At 35.1% G+C, this 15,797-nt stretch overlaps 3 protein-coding genes across 5 annotated transcripts; 1 reads left to right on the top strand and 2 right to left on the bottom strand.

Moving 5' to 3' along the window:
* Positions 1 to 495: 495 nt before the first annotated feature.
* Ttd14 (TRPL translocation defect 14) lies at positions 496 to 13,258 on the top strand. 2 transcript variants are annotated; one of them, XM_066396907.1, is made up of 11 exons: positions 496 to 855; positions 2,109 to 2,176; positions 2,310 to 2,347; positions 2,959 to 2,996; positions 7,529 to 7,657; positions 7,711 to 7,847; positions 8,128 to 8,345; positions 8,505 to 8,620; positions 9,712 to 9,922; positions 11,431 to 11,615; positions 11,714 to 13,258. In XM_066396907.1, the coding sequence occupies exons 1-11, from the start codon at positions 801 to 803 to the stop codon at positions 11,860 to 11,862; spliced, it is 1,344 nt and encodes a 447-aa protein (XP_066253004.1). In that variant the 5' UTR covers positions 496 to 800; the 3' UTR covers positions 11,863 to 13,258. The 2 variants fall into 2 exon arrangements, with proteins under 2 accessions (XP_066253004.1, XP_066253005.1); XM_066396908.1 differs by lacking the exons at positions 496 to 855; positions 2,959 to 2,996 and having other exon boundaries at positions 2,108 to 2,176.
* On the bottom strand, positions 10,192 to 11,108 carry LOC136413456 (ankyrin repeat domain-containing protein 29-like). The gene is made up of 2 exons (XM_066397028.1): positions 10,661 to 11,108; positions 10,192 to 10,529 (listed from the first exon to the last, which is right to left on the bottom strand). Exons 1-2 carry the CDS (start codon positions 11,078 to 11,080, stop codon positions 10,269 to 10,271), a joined length of 681 nt encoding a protein of 226 aa, XP_066253125.1. The 5' UTR covers positions 11,081 to 11,108; the 3' UTR covers positions 10,192 to 10,268.
* Positions 12,379 to 15,700, bottom strand: LOC136413384 (uncharacterized). Of its 2 annotated transcripts, none has more exons than XM_066396913.1 (4): positions 15,478 to 15,700; positions 14,720 to 14,982; positions 13,983 to 14,148; positions 12,379 to 13,903 (listed from the first exon to the last, which is right to left on the bottom strand). In XM_066396913.1, the coding sequence occupies exons 1-4, from the start codon at positions 15,567 to 15,569 to the stop codon at positions 13,744 to 13,746; spliced, it is 681 nt and encodes a 226-aa protein (XP_066253010.1). In that variant the 5' UTR covers positions 15,570 to 15,700; the 3' UTR covers positions 12,379 to 13,743. The 2 variants fall into 2 exon arrangements, with proteins under 2 accessions (XP_066253010.1, XP_066253011.1); XM_066396914.1 differs by having other exon boundaries at positions 14,720 to 14,974; positions 15,478 to 15,627.
* Positions 15,701 to 15,797: the final 97 nt, after the last annotated feature.

Below are 15,797 nucleotides of genomic sequence, written 5' to 3'. Positions count from 1 at the left end.
AATTATTGATAGACATGCGTCAACTTATTATAGCGATTTATTTTATCGATACCTAATAACATTATTAATAAAAAAACCTTCGCAGTAGGTGGTAAACCGTAAACGTAGGGTGTTGAGTAGACCATTTGCTCCTTACTGTTAAATATCTGACTGGCATCTGATAACAGATGAATTTGTTCTACACATGCCTCTAATTTTTCAAGGTCTTCTTGAGGTTTATTTTTAATGATCACCCTTTGCAAAATCTACATTGCTCCTATTCCCCACTCCTTTTTTTTGTTTAAGGTTCCAATCTTTTAAAGAAATATATTGTGAAACCCTTACGTTTGCATTTTTTAGTTTTACTAAAATATTTACATAATCTACTGAATGGTGTATAGATACGATATCGATACCATCTTAATTGACACAACAAATTGACAATGACAATTATCCCTTCCACCGCGCCGAATGCGAAAATCGATCGAAGGCTCAACCTCAACTAGTACGAAAATTTCCGCTCGTCTTTTTCAAAAGAACGTCCGCCGTGTGCGGTTAAAGCGCAATCGTGCGATCGTGTGCCACCACGCAACTTTACCCATAAAATCATGGAAAATCTTATCTAGTTTTTGTTGATCATGTGCCCCACTTATTTATTTTGATTCTCCATAGTTTAATTTTGGTTTCTCACATTCATTTTCGTCAAGACATCGTTTCTAAAGTCCGTTTTTTCATAATTTCATGCGCTCGTGTTTCATAACCTTTGTTCCGAAATCGCGTTTTATTTTTGGATTCAACAGTTTTTCAGTAATTTGAAAAAGATGGATAAAGCCGGGGAGAAAAAACGTATCGTGTACCGTTTGGTATTGACGGGGGGTAAGTCGAATTTAACAGGTTCCTTCCGTAGTTAGCTCAGTTACTCATTAAATTAAGGTCATTTTCATCTTTGTTGTGATCTGGTGCATTATTGATTTTAAACCTCATTTAGGTGGATTCTGTTTAGTGTCTAATAACAATGGTATGGGGTACATTGTAATTCCTAATTTATATTTAATCCAAAAGACATTGCAGCTCAAAAAAATACTGATGAGACCCCACATATCCCCCATTTCCTCCCTATGTACCTTATATACAAATAGAAGATACAAGGGTGAATAGCAGTTGATGAATTTTTCTACACCAAAATGCCTAAAAATACCTCAAGCGAGCACACTAAAATACCTCAGGTATCTGTCCGTTGTGCAGGAGTAAAAGAAACATGTTGCTGCAGACTTTTAAGTATGCTCAAATAATTGTTGTTCAGCCTTGCTTAAATTCTCAAATTTTTCCAAAAATATTAATATGTTAGAAGCCCCATTTGTTCAGCTGCTTCCCTTTTTGCTTATTCCAACTAGGTCGCTGGGAGGTATATAAGAATTTGGACAGCCCCTCCGTTTTTAAATGTTAGCAACCCCATTTTTCTTATAATACTTCAAATCAAAGAATTCTGAGAAACAAGGCCAGGCTTTACTTTTCCTTCATTCCCCCAAACTTTTTGCATTATATAGCAGCAGACCCACCAGGAGTACTACTTGACTAAAATATTAAATTCTTGCGCAATTTTGATGCCATTTAGAAACCTCTTGTAATAACTATTTTGTTGGGTAGATGTTTTATTTTTGACTTATTTGCAGGTTGGGGGCAAAAGGCTATTCAAAGAAAAATATGCAGGTCTTGAATTCCGTTGCCTGTCACTTTATGGCCCAAATGAGTAGAGAAATTAATGCATGCATTCTCAGGTACCTAAAGGGGTATGGGGGAATAAAGTACAAAAGAAGACGCGTAAAATCTGTTTATAAATAATGATAGATTGTTTGAGCGTAAGGAAATTTAGGGGTAACAAATTGGATTCCTATTTCTCCAAGTTTTAAGATATGCAATTCAGGTAAACCTAGAGGTGGTAGAAAGTTCAAAACAAACGTCCATTCAAATTGCGCTCAAAGAAAACGAGAAATTGAAAACCTCTTTGTCACCCTACTTTTCGAGAAGCGTTATCATATAAATGTTTTTTATCATTTTTCTTTGCTCATCTGCAAAATTTTCTGCGTTTCTACTTAGATCACTTTGTATATTGTATAATTTGCTTTCAGGTCCCTGTGGAGGGAAGACTACTGGTCAAGCAAGACTGTGTACATTCTTTGAAAATCTAGGATGGAAGGTAAAAAGGAAATTATTTATGCGTAACTATCCCGCATTAATAATACATAGATATGTTTTCAAAGATTTATGTAGTTAATGTTCAATGTGATCTTGGTAAATGCCGTATTTTGTACATGTCCATTTTATTACAGGTCTTTCGAGTGCCCGAAACAGCTTCAGTGTTGCTTAGGTAAGTTGAAATATGTACATCCCAGTTCGTAGAAACTTGTCTGAGTTCTTTAAATTATCTTCAATGCCAGCTTCTTGCCATTTCTTCAATTGCTTAAATTCTTTAGCAAGAAGATAAATTATAGGAAGACTAAGAAATCGACTTGAGTCGTTTTCTCTTCCGTAGAATTTTTTACCTGTCTCATCATAAGTTGACCACGTTAAAGGATTTTTTCCCTACTAGAAGTATGGTTTTAAGCAGGAAGAAAAGGTAATATCCGTGAAGAATATAATATCTTTTTGTAACAACAACAGCGCAATTATCCTGCTGTTACATAGGTAATTTTGCCGTTTTTCCCTTGATAAATATAAACAAAAGTATTATTTAATCCAGGTTATGTTTTGCTCTATTTACATTAATAACAATAACAATTACCATGTAATAGCAAAGCGAGATCAACAAAAATTTCAATTAGGAGCGAGCATATTGGGTCAATTAGATTTTAGTGTTTTTGTTTTCAGTTTTTACCTGATTTTGAGACGTGTAAAATTGAATAAATAAATGTCAAGAACAATAATAATTTACAGTTTCCACTAGAGTAAACTTTAATCTTCTGCTTATGTTCGTTTCAGTGGAGGAATTAAATTCAGCGACCTCAGTGAAGATGAGGGTAAGTACAATCATCGATGATATAATAATTCAATTTTAAAACTTTCACGTATTGAAAGGCTTCAAAGCCCATGTCTTCTAAACGTGTCTCTCCACACCAATAACCGTATTATCAATTATGACACATTTGCGCTTCATATGCATTAAGTTCTTATTTATCAGCAGATTACGACTGTTAAAACTCGATGGTAAAACGCGTTAGGGTTCTCTTCACTAAAACGTGTTTTGTTAATAAATTGTTATTTTAACGTTTGCTTTGGGATTCGAACAGAAAAGCGTGGGCCACGGTTTAACGCATTTATTTAAAATAGAACTACTTTTGCATGTTAACAAGGCACTTATTGGTACCTCGTCTGATTACAGTCAATCTGCGAAAACAGAAGTTTTTCAGTTTACTTAGAATTTCACGTTCAGGGATATAGTGAGTGTCATGCCCAAAAGCTTGCGAAAGAATATTCTCACTGGAATGAAACTATCTTGGGAATAGTTAATTTAGCCGTGACTCACTGTCGAGGACCTGCAAACCTTACACGAGACTAACGCAAAAAGTGCTATTTACCATTTTCATTGAGTATTATTAGAGCCCTGTCGTTTCTACGATTGGCATCTAAAGCTTTTAGAAATAGATTTACAATAAATATTATGCTCGCTCTGAACAATTATTGTTCATTCGCAATTATTCATTGGCGGCAAATTCATATTTTTGTTTATACCTTCCTTAGTTGTTTACGCAATTCGAGGCATGAATTCGTTTTAGGTGTATTTTCGTGTTATTCAATATACTGAACGCAATTTTTTGGCCTAAGATTGAAAATAAAATTGTTTATTTTTAGATCTGTTATCTATATTAGAATAGGCTTTTGTTCCCCTAAAAAACTCGTGCTCGTAGCTATGATAATTACTACACGATAATTATCAGACGTCAAAGGTGATAATTTTGTGGCATTAATTTGATGCTGACATGGGCGATGCATTTCGTCTTCTGATGCAGTTTTTAATCAACATATTGCTTAAAGGAATCTGAGGAATAAGCTACAATCTTTATGTGTATAATAGCGTTAATTCACAATAATTTTACATAAAAGTTTTTCGACGTTGTTACCACCGCGAGCATTAACAACAGCACGACAACGTCTTGGCATATTCAAAATCGCCCCATCTAGAGCGCCTTGTGGTAAAAGTTGCCACTGCTCCCAGAGGATGTTCCGAAAAGCCACATTACCACGAACACGCGCCATGAGCTAATTGAGTTGGCTTTGCAGCATGTCCAATACGTGCTCTATGGAATTCAAGTCGTATAATTGTGGTGGCCAATTCATAAAAGTTACATTGTTGTGCCTGAGCTAAAGCGTAATAGCCTGGTTAACGTTTGGACGAGCATTGTCTTGCATATACAGGAATTCTGGGCCAGCAGCATACGCAAGAGGAAGGACAACAGAGTTGAGCACATAGTCTTGGATTGGCGTTTGTGACAAACAAGCCCGACATGCTACCATCGCATGCAATATGATACTGTCCCATACCATCATGAAATCTCCTCCATAGTTGTGGACTTTCAGGTCAAAATCCAAATCGAGACTCCTCAGTGAGTAACATACTCGTATTAGCACATTCTTCAACATGGGAATTTGCCAACAATTCTCCTTGTTCCCTGGATTATGTTGAGCAGTGTTTTTATTTCTTTATGAAAATGTAAGAGATTTGGGAACAACAAACTCAGGTACAAGTGATTTATTTCGTTGTTAAGTTAAAACGTATCTAAATTAAATAATCAAATGAAGATTATTAAACGAAGTGGACACAAACGAAGTCATCGCAACCATTCGGAAAACTTCTGTATAAGACCCATTTTTGTAGCAAAATGAGTCCTTTTATGCTAGGTATGTCGTAAATCGATTTAACGTACCCTGAAGGTACTTATGCCCTAGTTTTTACTCAGTGAAGGATATCTTTCATTGTAGGCAATAAACTTTATTCGGGTTAGTTGTCTCTATAGTCTGGCCATCTAGGAGATTGCCGGGTTTTCCCAAAATAAAAGATGTTACCTTTTATTATAGAAAATAAACCTCATTTGGGGCAGTCGTTACTCTAGTCCTGAATCCATCTTTAAGATTGCCTGGTATTCTACTATGGACTGCAATGTTCAAGGGCGTAACACACGAATACATTAGAAAAACACGACTTTCTCTCTTTTTCTTCACAGCGCCTTTTAAGACAAGATAAAATACGGAATATTATTTAAATTATTATCGCACATTTTCTTATGTTAAAATAAAAAAATACTTAATTATTTAATGGTTTGCAAATTGCACATGCAACACTTAAGATATGCTTATGGGTGTATTATCACTTGATACTGCTTTACTGTGCATATTGCAGTTGCATGCGGAGCTCTTAATGAACGACTTAGGTGACCGACTAGACAAGACTTTGAATCAAATTTTCTGAAGTTGTTTTTTCCAAGACCTGAGTCAAGGCTTCATTTTTCATTCATCATTCATTTTGATAGTCAAAAACACTAATCAACTTGGAGAATGAATTGTCTCTTGCGATCGGTTGTACTGAATCGGTTGGGCTGCTAACGGTCCTCCACTGCAACCTAAGATCTGCTGCGGCCTACCCAGTGTCCCTACTTCTCATTCATAGGCTCGTCCTGCTCGCCGTAGGCCGGAGCGCCCGAAAGACCGTCCACCTGCAGCGACCAGAGGAAAGGGGACAGAACCCCTCTTGCGGAAAACCCCTCGCTGCTCTTAATTCGTCGTGTCTCCATGTGAAGTTTTAAACTATTCCAGGTTCATACCCTTGTAAGTTTGACGATGGTGGGTTTGTTCAGGTTTACCGGCATTTCCCCCCGTTGACACCGCGCATGAAAGTGTCCATCGACTTAGTCCAGAAAGCTCTCATGTATGCGTCCAAGTCAATTCCCGGATCATTTCCTCGTGTCCACAAATCTGCCAGTTCATTTCCAAAAAAAAAACAATTTCCAGATAATGTCCGTTCCAAATATAAACGAGTTTCGCTAATTTTAAAGCGAGGGCTTGACAGGAAACGTACTATGTACCATTGTGATTCACGTGGAGCTGCCAACATTTTTTGCACACAGTTTCTGTTTTTCTTTTTCCTAGCCAAATGATATTTAGGTTGTACATGCGGTATTGTAGAGCTGTTTCTGAATGATGCCAGAAATAGCTAGCTGATCCAAGAAAACGCTACAAATCGTTTGCTGGTTTTTTTCGAATATCACGTACCCATCTACCATGTACATTTATTTTCATTATTGCGGCTCGTAATTAGCACGTTGGACATATCATCGGGATAACATGGCACCCTTTCAAGTGCCATTTTCTTTTCGATCTTTGAAGCCAATATTATAAATAATACGTTGCAAGTTTAACGTTTTATTTATATACAAAAGGTTGAAATGTTTACTTGCACAGTCACATAGTCTGCCCGTTGAGTTAGCATGGAAAAATGCAATTTTGTTGTTAATAATCTTATCATAGTTACGGGTTCTTAGTAGGTGTTTGTCGAGTCGAATTGCGAATGATTGCAGTATGCCAGTTCAAATGCTATTGCCACCACTCGCACGTTTAGGTTCTTGAATTTCATGTTGCATGAAAACCCGCGATTATCCCGGACGTATTGTCGAAAATGGTAATATTTTCTATTAAGAATAAATGGCATTTGCGTGATATTGCGTTGTAGGTCTTCAATTAATTTTCTCTTGTATCGCATTTCTTTATCTTCAAAAGCAAGTTGACGAGTTCCCGATGTTCATTAACCATTACTCATATCCAACCTATTACTTCTAAGTGCCTTCTATGTAGGTAGGTAAACATTCCAAATTGACTCATCAAAAAGAACAATTTCCATGTTGACCGTTTAAGTAACATAAAAGATCCACGATTGCTTAATAATATGAAAGAATAACGGTATTTTTGCTTACTTATGGAAATTACGCCGGGAGTCCTTAATGATTTGCATTACTAAGAAGTAAAAAAACTTGCTTATTGCCCGTTATTGTCTAAGTCTTGAAGACTAGCGCACATTTAATAAATAAAAGAATTAACAGGTAATTTGTTATAATTCAAGCCAAATCTGTTTTGCCGGAGTTTTAATAGCCTTCTCAGACGTGAAGATTTATTAGCCCTCAAGGCTTAATATATTAGGAAATTTATTGTTTATTATTTTTTAATGACGTAAAACGCAATTCTAGTTTTGTGCGACACTTTTGCGGCATGCAGCAGCGATGAAATACAAGAAATAGAGGTTTCCCCGGGACCTTGACCCTGTTTGATAAGACCCAAAAATAATTAACATACAGACACTACAATAAACAAAAACATCGAACATCACTCCCTATCAAGCATATTAGCTCCTGATCCAGAAATTTCCAGTGATCAGTTATAGTCGCGAAACCATTGCGTGTCCTGTTGATAATTACGTTAGAAGTTGATTGGAATGAATTATAAATATCCACTTTTCACATAAAAATCTCCAGCTAAGCAGCCTTGACCTCTCTTTTAATTCAAGGTGTCACCTTCCAAGAAAATCTCCTCAAGACAATGCTGCAAATTGAGGACACTTTTTTCGAATTGGGCAAAACATGCAACAGGAGTTGCCTCATTATTTGTGATAGAGGTGCAATGGATGCTTCAGCATGTAAGTTACGACATTATTAAAATTTGCTTTAGTTGAACGTATGTTTTATTCAGTTATATCGAAAGAAAGGTGGGAAAACATCATGGCAAGTAACAGCTGGAATAATATCGAGCTAAGAGACAACAGATACAATCAGATCATCCACATGGTATCTGCAGCTAAAGGAGCCGAAGACTATTATTCTATAGAGGTAATTGATTTTAATTATTTGGTGCAGGGCTATAAAGGTTTCTGAGTTTATCTCGTCGGCATTAGAAACATCCGGCATCATCTGCCAGGCATTTAATTTACACACAATTTAATAGTTTTATTATTTCTTATAACATTCTGGTCCAGATCGCCGTTGGGAATTGTGCCAAAGCTTGTTATGCAATGGTGGTTTAAGAAAAATGGAATTTTTCATGTTAATTTTCATTAAAAAAAAAACTAGATTGTTAAGTGTTGTTGGTACCACATGCCTAATCATTTAGGACCATTCTTGCCGGTCAGAAGGAGTCGAGCTTGCCAGAGAGTTGGACACCAAAGCAGCAGCCGCTTGGGTCGGACACCCGTACTTCGATGTTATCGACAACAGCAGCGATTTCGAGGGGAAAATCAGAAGGATGATCGGCTCAGTTTGCCATAAGATCGGTTTGGACACAGGGGACCGATTGTTGACCAATTCGAAGAAACACAAATTCCTTGTCAGGTAAGCCAATGAAACTTAAAACACGTTTGCATTATGCGTAATTTTTTTCGCCATTATGGCGGTTTTTGATGATCCTGAAGGAAAGTATAACAGTTCCAGTGCCTTACGAATTACAGAACTAAGTTTTCTCTTTGTACATTTAGTTTATATTTTTTCCAGTGGTCCACTCCCCGAGGATTCGGTATTTCCACCGTTCCAAGACTTTGAAGTGGTGCATAATTATCTGCAATCCAACTCACCTAATCAAGTCAGATTACGAAAGCGCGGCCAAAAAGGTGAGAAAAGAAAATATTTCCAAATTCGTTATCTATAAATCACCCTCCTATTACACATTTTAGGTACTTTCAGTTTGTTTTCCTTTTTGGTATCAATGACTTTTAAATTATTTAGTGCGAAATAATTGTCAGATTTTTGAGGTCATTCAAAATTTAGGCCAAAAATATTTGAAATTATTTGTTCTTTTATGTACCATTTTGTGGTACATACCAAGATTTTTGTATTGTTTTTTTTTATTTATAATTGAGGGTTTCGAAACTGTGACAATGCTAAAATAGAATATAACGGTTGTAATGAGAAATAAAGTGTTTTGTTTACTTCCTTTTGCTGAAAAAGGGACCTTCAATCCATCAACGTTCAAGATCGAAGTATAAAATATCATTTATTACAAAATGTAGATAGTGGAAGTCAACACTACATAAAACTGTTAGAAAATAAATCAGTGCGGTTAGCATTTTAAATTTCTTAAAATAAAAAAATCCTTGTTCAATTTGGAAAGAGCTTTATTAAAATGTCCCACACACGTGGTATCGAATCACGACGATCTTAATCCGGTACCATGTTAAAAACAATAAAAGTTTAGCAGAGAATGTCAAGGTAAGCCTGTGTGATTTGAGTTTCCAACAAACGGTCGCTACAGACACTTTTTTTTCCTGAAAGTTAATTTATTATCTTTTTAGTAATGACCCACTTTGAACACTAGAGATTTATATTGCCGATTTCTTAGGTAATCGTACAGCGCTTGATTTACGTCGACTTTTTTTAGTGTTAAAAGTTACTGAAAATTTGAAGTTTCTGTAAAAATGAAACGACTAAAGTACCTCAAGATTTAAAATATAGTTATTGTGAAATAAGTGGTCAATTTAGAAATAGCCGAAAAGAGACGGAATTCTAATTTTTACCACCACTTTGAAATTTATAAATCAACACACAAAAAAAAAAACAGGAAAGTTATACTTTTTTATTGTCATGTGGCTAAGCTTGCCAAAGATAATGTATATTAATAACACTTAGGTAGCATTGGATTACTAATTAAATCATTTTTTAGACTTTAATTCTTGAGACAGCATCAATTTTACTTATTTTATAGGTTACTACAGTTATATCCATACAGTACGACGCCAAAACCAACCAGGGGGCCAAGTAATCGAAGTTAAGACCCAGATCAACCACCGTGACTATATAAACCTGCTCACTCAAAAGGATAACTCCCATTTTACCATTTACAAAAAACGGCGTTGCTTCATTTTCAACAATCAGTATTTTCAGCTGGATATTTATGAACAACCTAGTCATCCAAGGTAAGCACAATGTCTATTTTTTCCGTTATATTAAGTATAACACTTTTACGTACAAATGGATCGAAACTGTTTATTTAAAACCGTCTTTAACCAAATAACTGGGTATAATATTATCCTACTGGTGTGTAGAAGGTTAAACAAACATCATTTGTGCGTAAAACATTGTATGTACCACAGGCCGCAAAAAGAGTTATGTCCTTAACTGAATAAAGGCCTTCTGTTTCGCATCGAGCCTCAAACTGACGTAATCCTTTTCTTTCAGCGCATGAGTAATTATTACTCTTATTTTAATAAATATTATATGCTAAATATTTGCTGTACTAAAACTAGAAGGAATATCGCTTCATCATTTGCAGTTGATGCTCTTAATTTGCATTGATCCGCGAATAATATTGGCTGCTTCGTTGTGCCCCTGGCTTTTGGCTAGCAAATAAGCATAAGAGCAGCTCTTCTTCATATTAGCGTTTTTAAGTAGTAGCCACTTTATTAGAGCGGTGTGTCCGAAAGCTGCGGCCATCTGCAAAGGAGTAATGTTGCTTTTACCTGGTTCATCAATTTTCGCTCCGGCGTAGTAGAGCTCTCGAATGCAGGTCGCGTTTTTACAATTCTGAAACGACATACTAATATAGAGGGCATTTGAAATACGAGGGTTTAGGTTTGAGGAATTATTTTTTCCCTAAGTCTGCATGTTTCTTAAAATTTATTGATCTTTCACGGAAGGAATGGATGCGCACTTACCATATTCTGAACGTAATAAAAGGCCGTCAAGTAGAAGGGTGTCTCATCAGCTTTGGACCTGAGAGCAACGTTCGCGCCCATTTTTAACATGTACCTGACCATTTGAGTATTCGCATTGGCACAGGCCACCATAAAAGGCGTATAACCCTCGGGATATTTAAACTTATTTACATAAGAGGGGCACTGATTTAAAATGGTGATAACCCTTATGAGATCGTTTTGCTGCGCTGCCTTGTAAAGCATGTTAAAGTCCTCTTTATCGAAGCAAGGTTTTAGGTACCCATATATTTTCATCAGTAACAGGATACAGCCGTAAATGACTAAAATTGATACGGCCCAGATTGACTCGGTTACTACGGAAAGTCCCTGACTGCACCAGTCGGTAATGTTAGGCACAACAACGTGGAGAATTGAGAGCATTTTTTCTCAAAATATTGTAGAATGTCGAATACTTCCTGGAGACTTGTTTATGCGTCAAAAATTTGACAAGAACTGTCAGTTATTTTCAAAATGGCCAGCTGGTGGTTCAATTGTTCGTAAATTGCACCTGAGGTGTTAAGGGCAGTCTCCTATCTCCACATTGGGCTGTATGTTTGGTTGCATATTACAGTAGAAACAAGTTAGCAAGCAAACCACGTTAATGGAAACTCTTGCAGGATTTTGAATGTTTTTCCGATATACACGATGGTTGCCACTTTTGCTGCTATAACAATGTTTCTCATTTAATCATTAATATTTTTTATGTAATCACATTTGTATATCCTTTCCAGATGTAGGGGACTAATTTTGCTGGAAACTTATTCAGCACTGGATGATGAAAGTCTACTTTTCAAACTCCCCACCTTCTTAAAAATCGAACGAGAAGTGACGGGCAATCCAGACTATTCAATGTACAACCTCTCACTTAGAGAAGATTGGAAAACGTCAAAGAAGTACTTACATACCAATTTTATAGGTACGTATACAGCACTAGACTTACAACCTATATGTGGCACAGTTTTCTCTGGTGTGGGGAATCTCTGATGTTTGTATCATGAAATCTTTTTCTTTCAGGTCCTGAAGACAGCGGCGGTCATGGACCCCAAACCAAAGTAAACGGCCACGCTGACAATTCGAATATAGAGCGTAAATTAGCCCCGAAACTCAATGGTCACTCTTCAATAAACGGGCTAACTTCGAAAACTGTCAATGGCAAGGCTTAATGACGTGTGATAAATTCCTTATTTTAATAGTTATTTATACAAATGAATTATACCATTGTTTCTTCACGAGAAGAACGGTTAAGTTCGTCAGGTGAATAAACAGGTTTAAGTCATTGGTTTTATACAAAATTTTATTCAATTTTGAATATGTTGTGATGAACAAAGGATAAATTGTCTATGAAATTGAGCATAAAAAAACCTCAAAATAAAGAAGACGTAACAGTTATAATTATGCTCAATTTAATGCTCCATCTGTAATAATCAATTGAAACCTATCGAATGGCTGAAAAAGAAACAAAATTCCAAACTATTTTTAGCAGAAATAAACCTAATTCAATGAATATATCAAAATTGAATAAATTTGATTTAATAACTGTTAGGTATTTTCTTATAGTATTGTCTTCACTCTTTCATTTGTTCAACAGCGGTTCTAATCGAAGTTAAAACCGTTACTTTATTGAAGCTGCTGTTGAAATGTTTCGGTTTTGTTCCTATTCCTTCACATCTAATGATTCATTGTATAAATAAAAAATCGACGTGGTACCTATAGTGAATATGAACTAAAAGATATTCATCTATATCATAGAGTAGTTACTGCCATAAGTGCAAATTCTAACATAAAATTTTCTGAATGTAAGTGACTTTTGATACCTCCCATAATTTTTTCTTACCGAATACTCTGGTATCTTTTGGGACATGTTTTTTACTTAAAAAATCCTTGTATTTTTCTATAATGGTTTTACTGTGATTTTTCGAAAACAAACCAAATTATCCTAATGTAAAATATTTGCCACTTTCCAGGGTATATTCTATGTATTTATATTCGCCAAAAATGCTTGTAATAGATTTCCCAAAATGGTTTGGGACTTGTCCCACTACTATTAGCTGTGATTTAATTATACTTAAGATTGTTAAAAATTATTCATTATTTTAATGTTCCATCAGTAAATAATTCAATTAGTGATGTATTTTAGAGAAAAAAGGTACCTAGCGGTAAATCATAAATATCCGTAGCTGCGTAATCAGTAATTATTACATGTTATTGCGACATAGAGAAGACACATTTCTAATAGGTTTTAGCTGATAAATTTCACACACCGGAACTGGCTGGTATATATAAAAAAAGTTTTATGTAATTATTGCGAATTAATTTTTATTTCTTTATAATTATAATTAAGTTTCATTTCATTATAATTATAATTAAATGTTATTTATTTTGCTCTGATTAGGTGACTCGCAGACAGGTTACTGTTTAATTGAAGTACCTACGGACTATAGAACGTTGATTGGGTTTTAATGAGTAACAGTTCCAAATTTTCAAAATTGAATAATTTATTTCAAGCAACTGTTGTTCTTTTTAGTCAATAAGAACTTAAAATAAAAACAAATCCTAGATTATGTGTGTTTTTTTTAATCGTATATCAGATCTTACTCAAAGGTAGATTTTATTGTTATATAATATATATTTGCAAATGGGTAAATGAGCTGAATGATGACTTATTTGGTTTGTTCAATACAAAGACACAAAATCTATTAAATGTTCTTATGAATTCTCTGCGTTTTCTGACTCAACAAAAAGTACTTCACGCTATAACATGTAAAATCTAAATAATAACCTGTAGACTCTAGGTGTATGCACACATATTTTAGTCTGTATCTATAAACCACAGTTTACGATACCATGCGATGTTTAATCATCAAATTTTGGCTTAAAGATCAATAGTTAACAAGTTTAGAATATTGTTTTGCGCAGACACCCTGTAGTTAACATTTTGTGCGTGTACTACAAAGGAATTGGCTGCCATTCTTATCGATACATCGAGTGTATTAAAATGTTTAACGTCGAATAGCAACTTAATTTTACATTGAGGACACCAAATTCTAACTTTTATTATTCAAATATTGCTTCATAACTTTTTTTCCAGGGACCAATCCTTGAGACAAGCCTGGTCTCTTTCTTTTTGTCTTTGTTGCTTCTGGAACTTGGGCAGAGTCCTCACAAGGATTTGCTTGCTCCAAGGAAAATTTCTGAGACATAAGGCTGAAAATATATGATTTTTATTATGTATTAAACAAAAACATAAATATAATAATTTATATGAAAATGACTATGAATTTACCTTGAGTTGAGACTACCTGACTGACACACTACACTTCGAGCTTTAGCGACTTCTAGTTCAGCGTTTAGTTGCTGCTGACTTTTCTGTATATCTGAATCATGGGCATATTTACAGTTATGTCCAAATCTGCAGCGCCCTTTTCGGTAATTCCAACATATCTTCTTACCTAAATAAAATATTTCCAATTTCTTTTCGGTTTTACCGGATTTCGGTAAGGACCTGGTAGGAGAAACGTCTTAGCTGTGACGTCGCCTACCTGACTACGGAATTCGTTTAGTTGGCAGAAAGATTAGATTAACCATATAAAAGATTGACAATAACTTCTAAAATAACAAATCTCAAAGTTAATTAACATCTCAAATTAATATTATCTATGGTGGAGACTTCATAGGCTTATAACTAGTGATGTGGTCATAGAAATCTCGGGAAAAAAACTATATGAATATCATCAGTTTTTTAGCATGGTTAATCATAGGTTTTCTAGTCCTAAGTTTTTGAATTGGTTCAATTTAATTTATTATTAAACTTATTTAATTGAAATCAAGTGGTAAGCATTTGCTACTGAACTGGAACTATGTGGATATGAAAAGCATGATAAATTTGTCAGTATCTGTAAAAAGTGCCAAAATGATGTTAGTTTTTTTTTTTCGAAGTTGAAGCAAAGTTATTGGATTACCACTATGAGCAATTATTATAGTTACAGAACTACCAGCAGAATTGCCTAGGTACTACATTACCATTTATAATTCCGACATTCTTATTGTTGCTCATCTTAACATGTTTCTCCAAAATAGCCTCCTTTTCATTTTCCGCTACAAGAAAGGGATTTACAAAAACTGAACCAGAAACCTCTGCATTGGCACCAGTTTGGAATGATGGGGTGGGTAATTTGAAGACAGGCAGTGGTACTGTTTTAGTTTCAGCCTCATTTTCATCCTCACTAGATTCTTCATCTTTTGGCTCCAGTTTGATGACTGATTCCATTTTTATTTCTGTTTTACTAAAAGATATAGCAGCTGACCCATTTTTTACTGAGTGTATCAGCTTAATATTTCTATTGTTCTGGGCTAATCTTGACATGTTAAGGCAGAACCCGATATGTTTGACAAATTCATTTACCATGTTGGGCTTTGCCTTAGCATCATAGATTTATATCTAAGGGAATAGCAAGAATTTATACAATTTACAAGTTAACAGCTAAGCCAATCCACAACCTTAGGTAATGGCAAAAGCTATTTACACTGAAAAGTTTGAGTATTCTAATCAACTGAAAAGGTTTATGCCAGTAATTTTAAGACATTCCATTCTCTTGGGAAACTATTTATATTAGGCCATTAATGGAGAAACTTATGGCACTGTCATCCTGCCTACTGGCCTCAAATAAATGAGCCATTAGAATTCAATCAAAAATCCACATTAAGTCTGTGAATTGCTGCCATCCAATTAGAATTTTAATTTACCAATAGTGCAAACACAAATGAAAATTTCCGCTTACATGGAATTTTGATCCGTTAACTGCTCAGTTTGGGCACAAAATTCAGAATCTGAGTCCTCAGATTCACTTCTATAGTCAGCAACTAAAGACATTTCCAATACAATTTATACAGTGGAAATGTTCCTTATATTGAAATGAATAGGTCTAGAAAACTCAAGATTAAAAGATGTCAGGATTTTTACTGAATAAGGGATAAATTCAGATTTTTCATTTTGCGATTTTCTATGATGTAAACCAACTTAAAGCCACAACCTGATTTTTCAAACAGAGGTGGAGGAACTCTTTTTGGTGATTGGTGAAGGGAAATTGAAAAATAATCG

Source organism: Euwallacea similis, chromosome 14 (genome assembly GCF_039881205.1).
Source record: "Euwallacea similis isolate ESF13 chromosome 14, ESF131.1, whole genome shotgun sequence".
In the NCBI taxonomy this organism is placed as follows: Eukaryota; Metazoa; Arthropoda; class Insecta; order Coleoptera; family Curculionidae; genus Euwallacea; species Euwallacea similis.
The sequence above is the reverse complement of the archived record's forward strand: the minus strand, read 5'-3'. Positions and strand labels throughout refer to the sequence as shown.

Coding starts and splice junctions, on each gene's coding strand:
- LOC136413456 (XM_066397028.1), bottom strand. CDS start 11,080: ATGCTCTCAATTCTCCACGTTGTTGTGCCTAACATTACCGACTGGTGC. Junction 10,530..10,660: donor TTTATTACGTTCAGAATATG/GTAAGTGCGCAT, acceptor ATGTCGTTTCAG/AATTGTAAAAACGCGACCTG.
- LOC136413384 (XM_066396913.1), bottom strand. CDS start 15,569: ATGTCTTTAGTTGCTGACTATAGAAGTGAATCTGAGGACTCAGATTCT. Junction 14,983..15,477: donor TTAACGGATCAAAATTCCAT/GTAAGCGGAAAT, acceptor TATATCTTTTAG/TAAAACAGAAATAAAAATGG. Junction 13,904..13,982: donor TCAGGTAGTCTCAACTCAAG/GTAAATTCATAG, acceptor ATATATTTTCAG/CCTTATGTCTCAGAAATTTT.
- Ttd14 (XM_066396907.1), top strand. CDS start 801: ATGGATAAAGCCGGGGAGAAAAAACGTATCGTGTACCGTTTGGTATTG. Junction 856..2,108: donor CCGTTTGGTATTGACGGGGG/GTAAGTCGAATT, acceptor ATTTGCTTTCAG/GTCCCTGTGGAGGGAAGACT. Junction 7,658..7,710: donor TGCAATGGATGCTTCAGCAT/GTAAGTTACGAC, acceptor TGTTTTATTCAG/TTATATCGAAAGAAAGGTGG.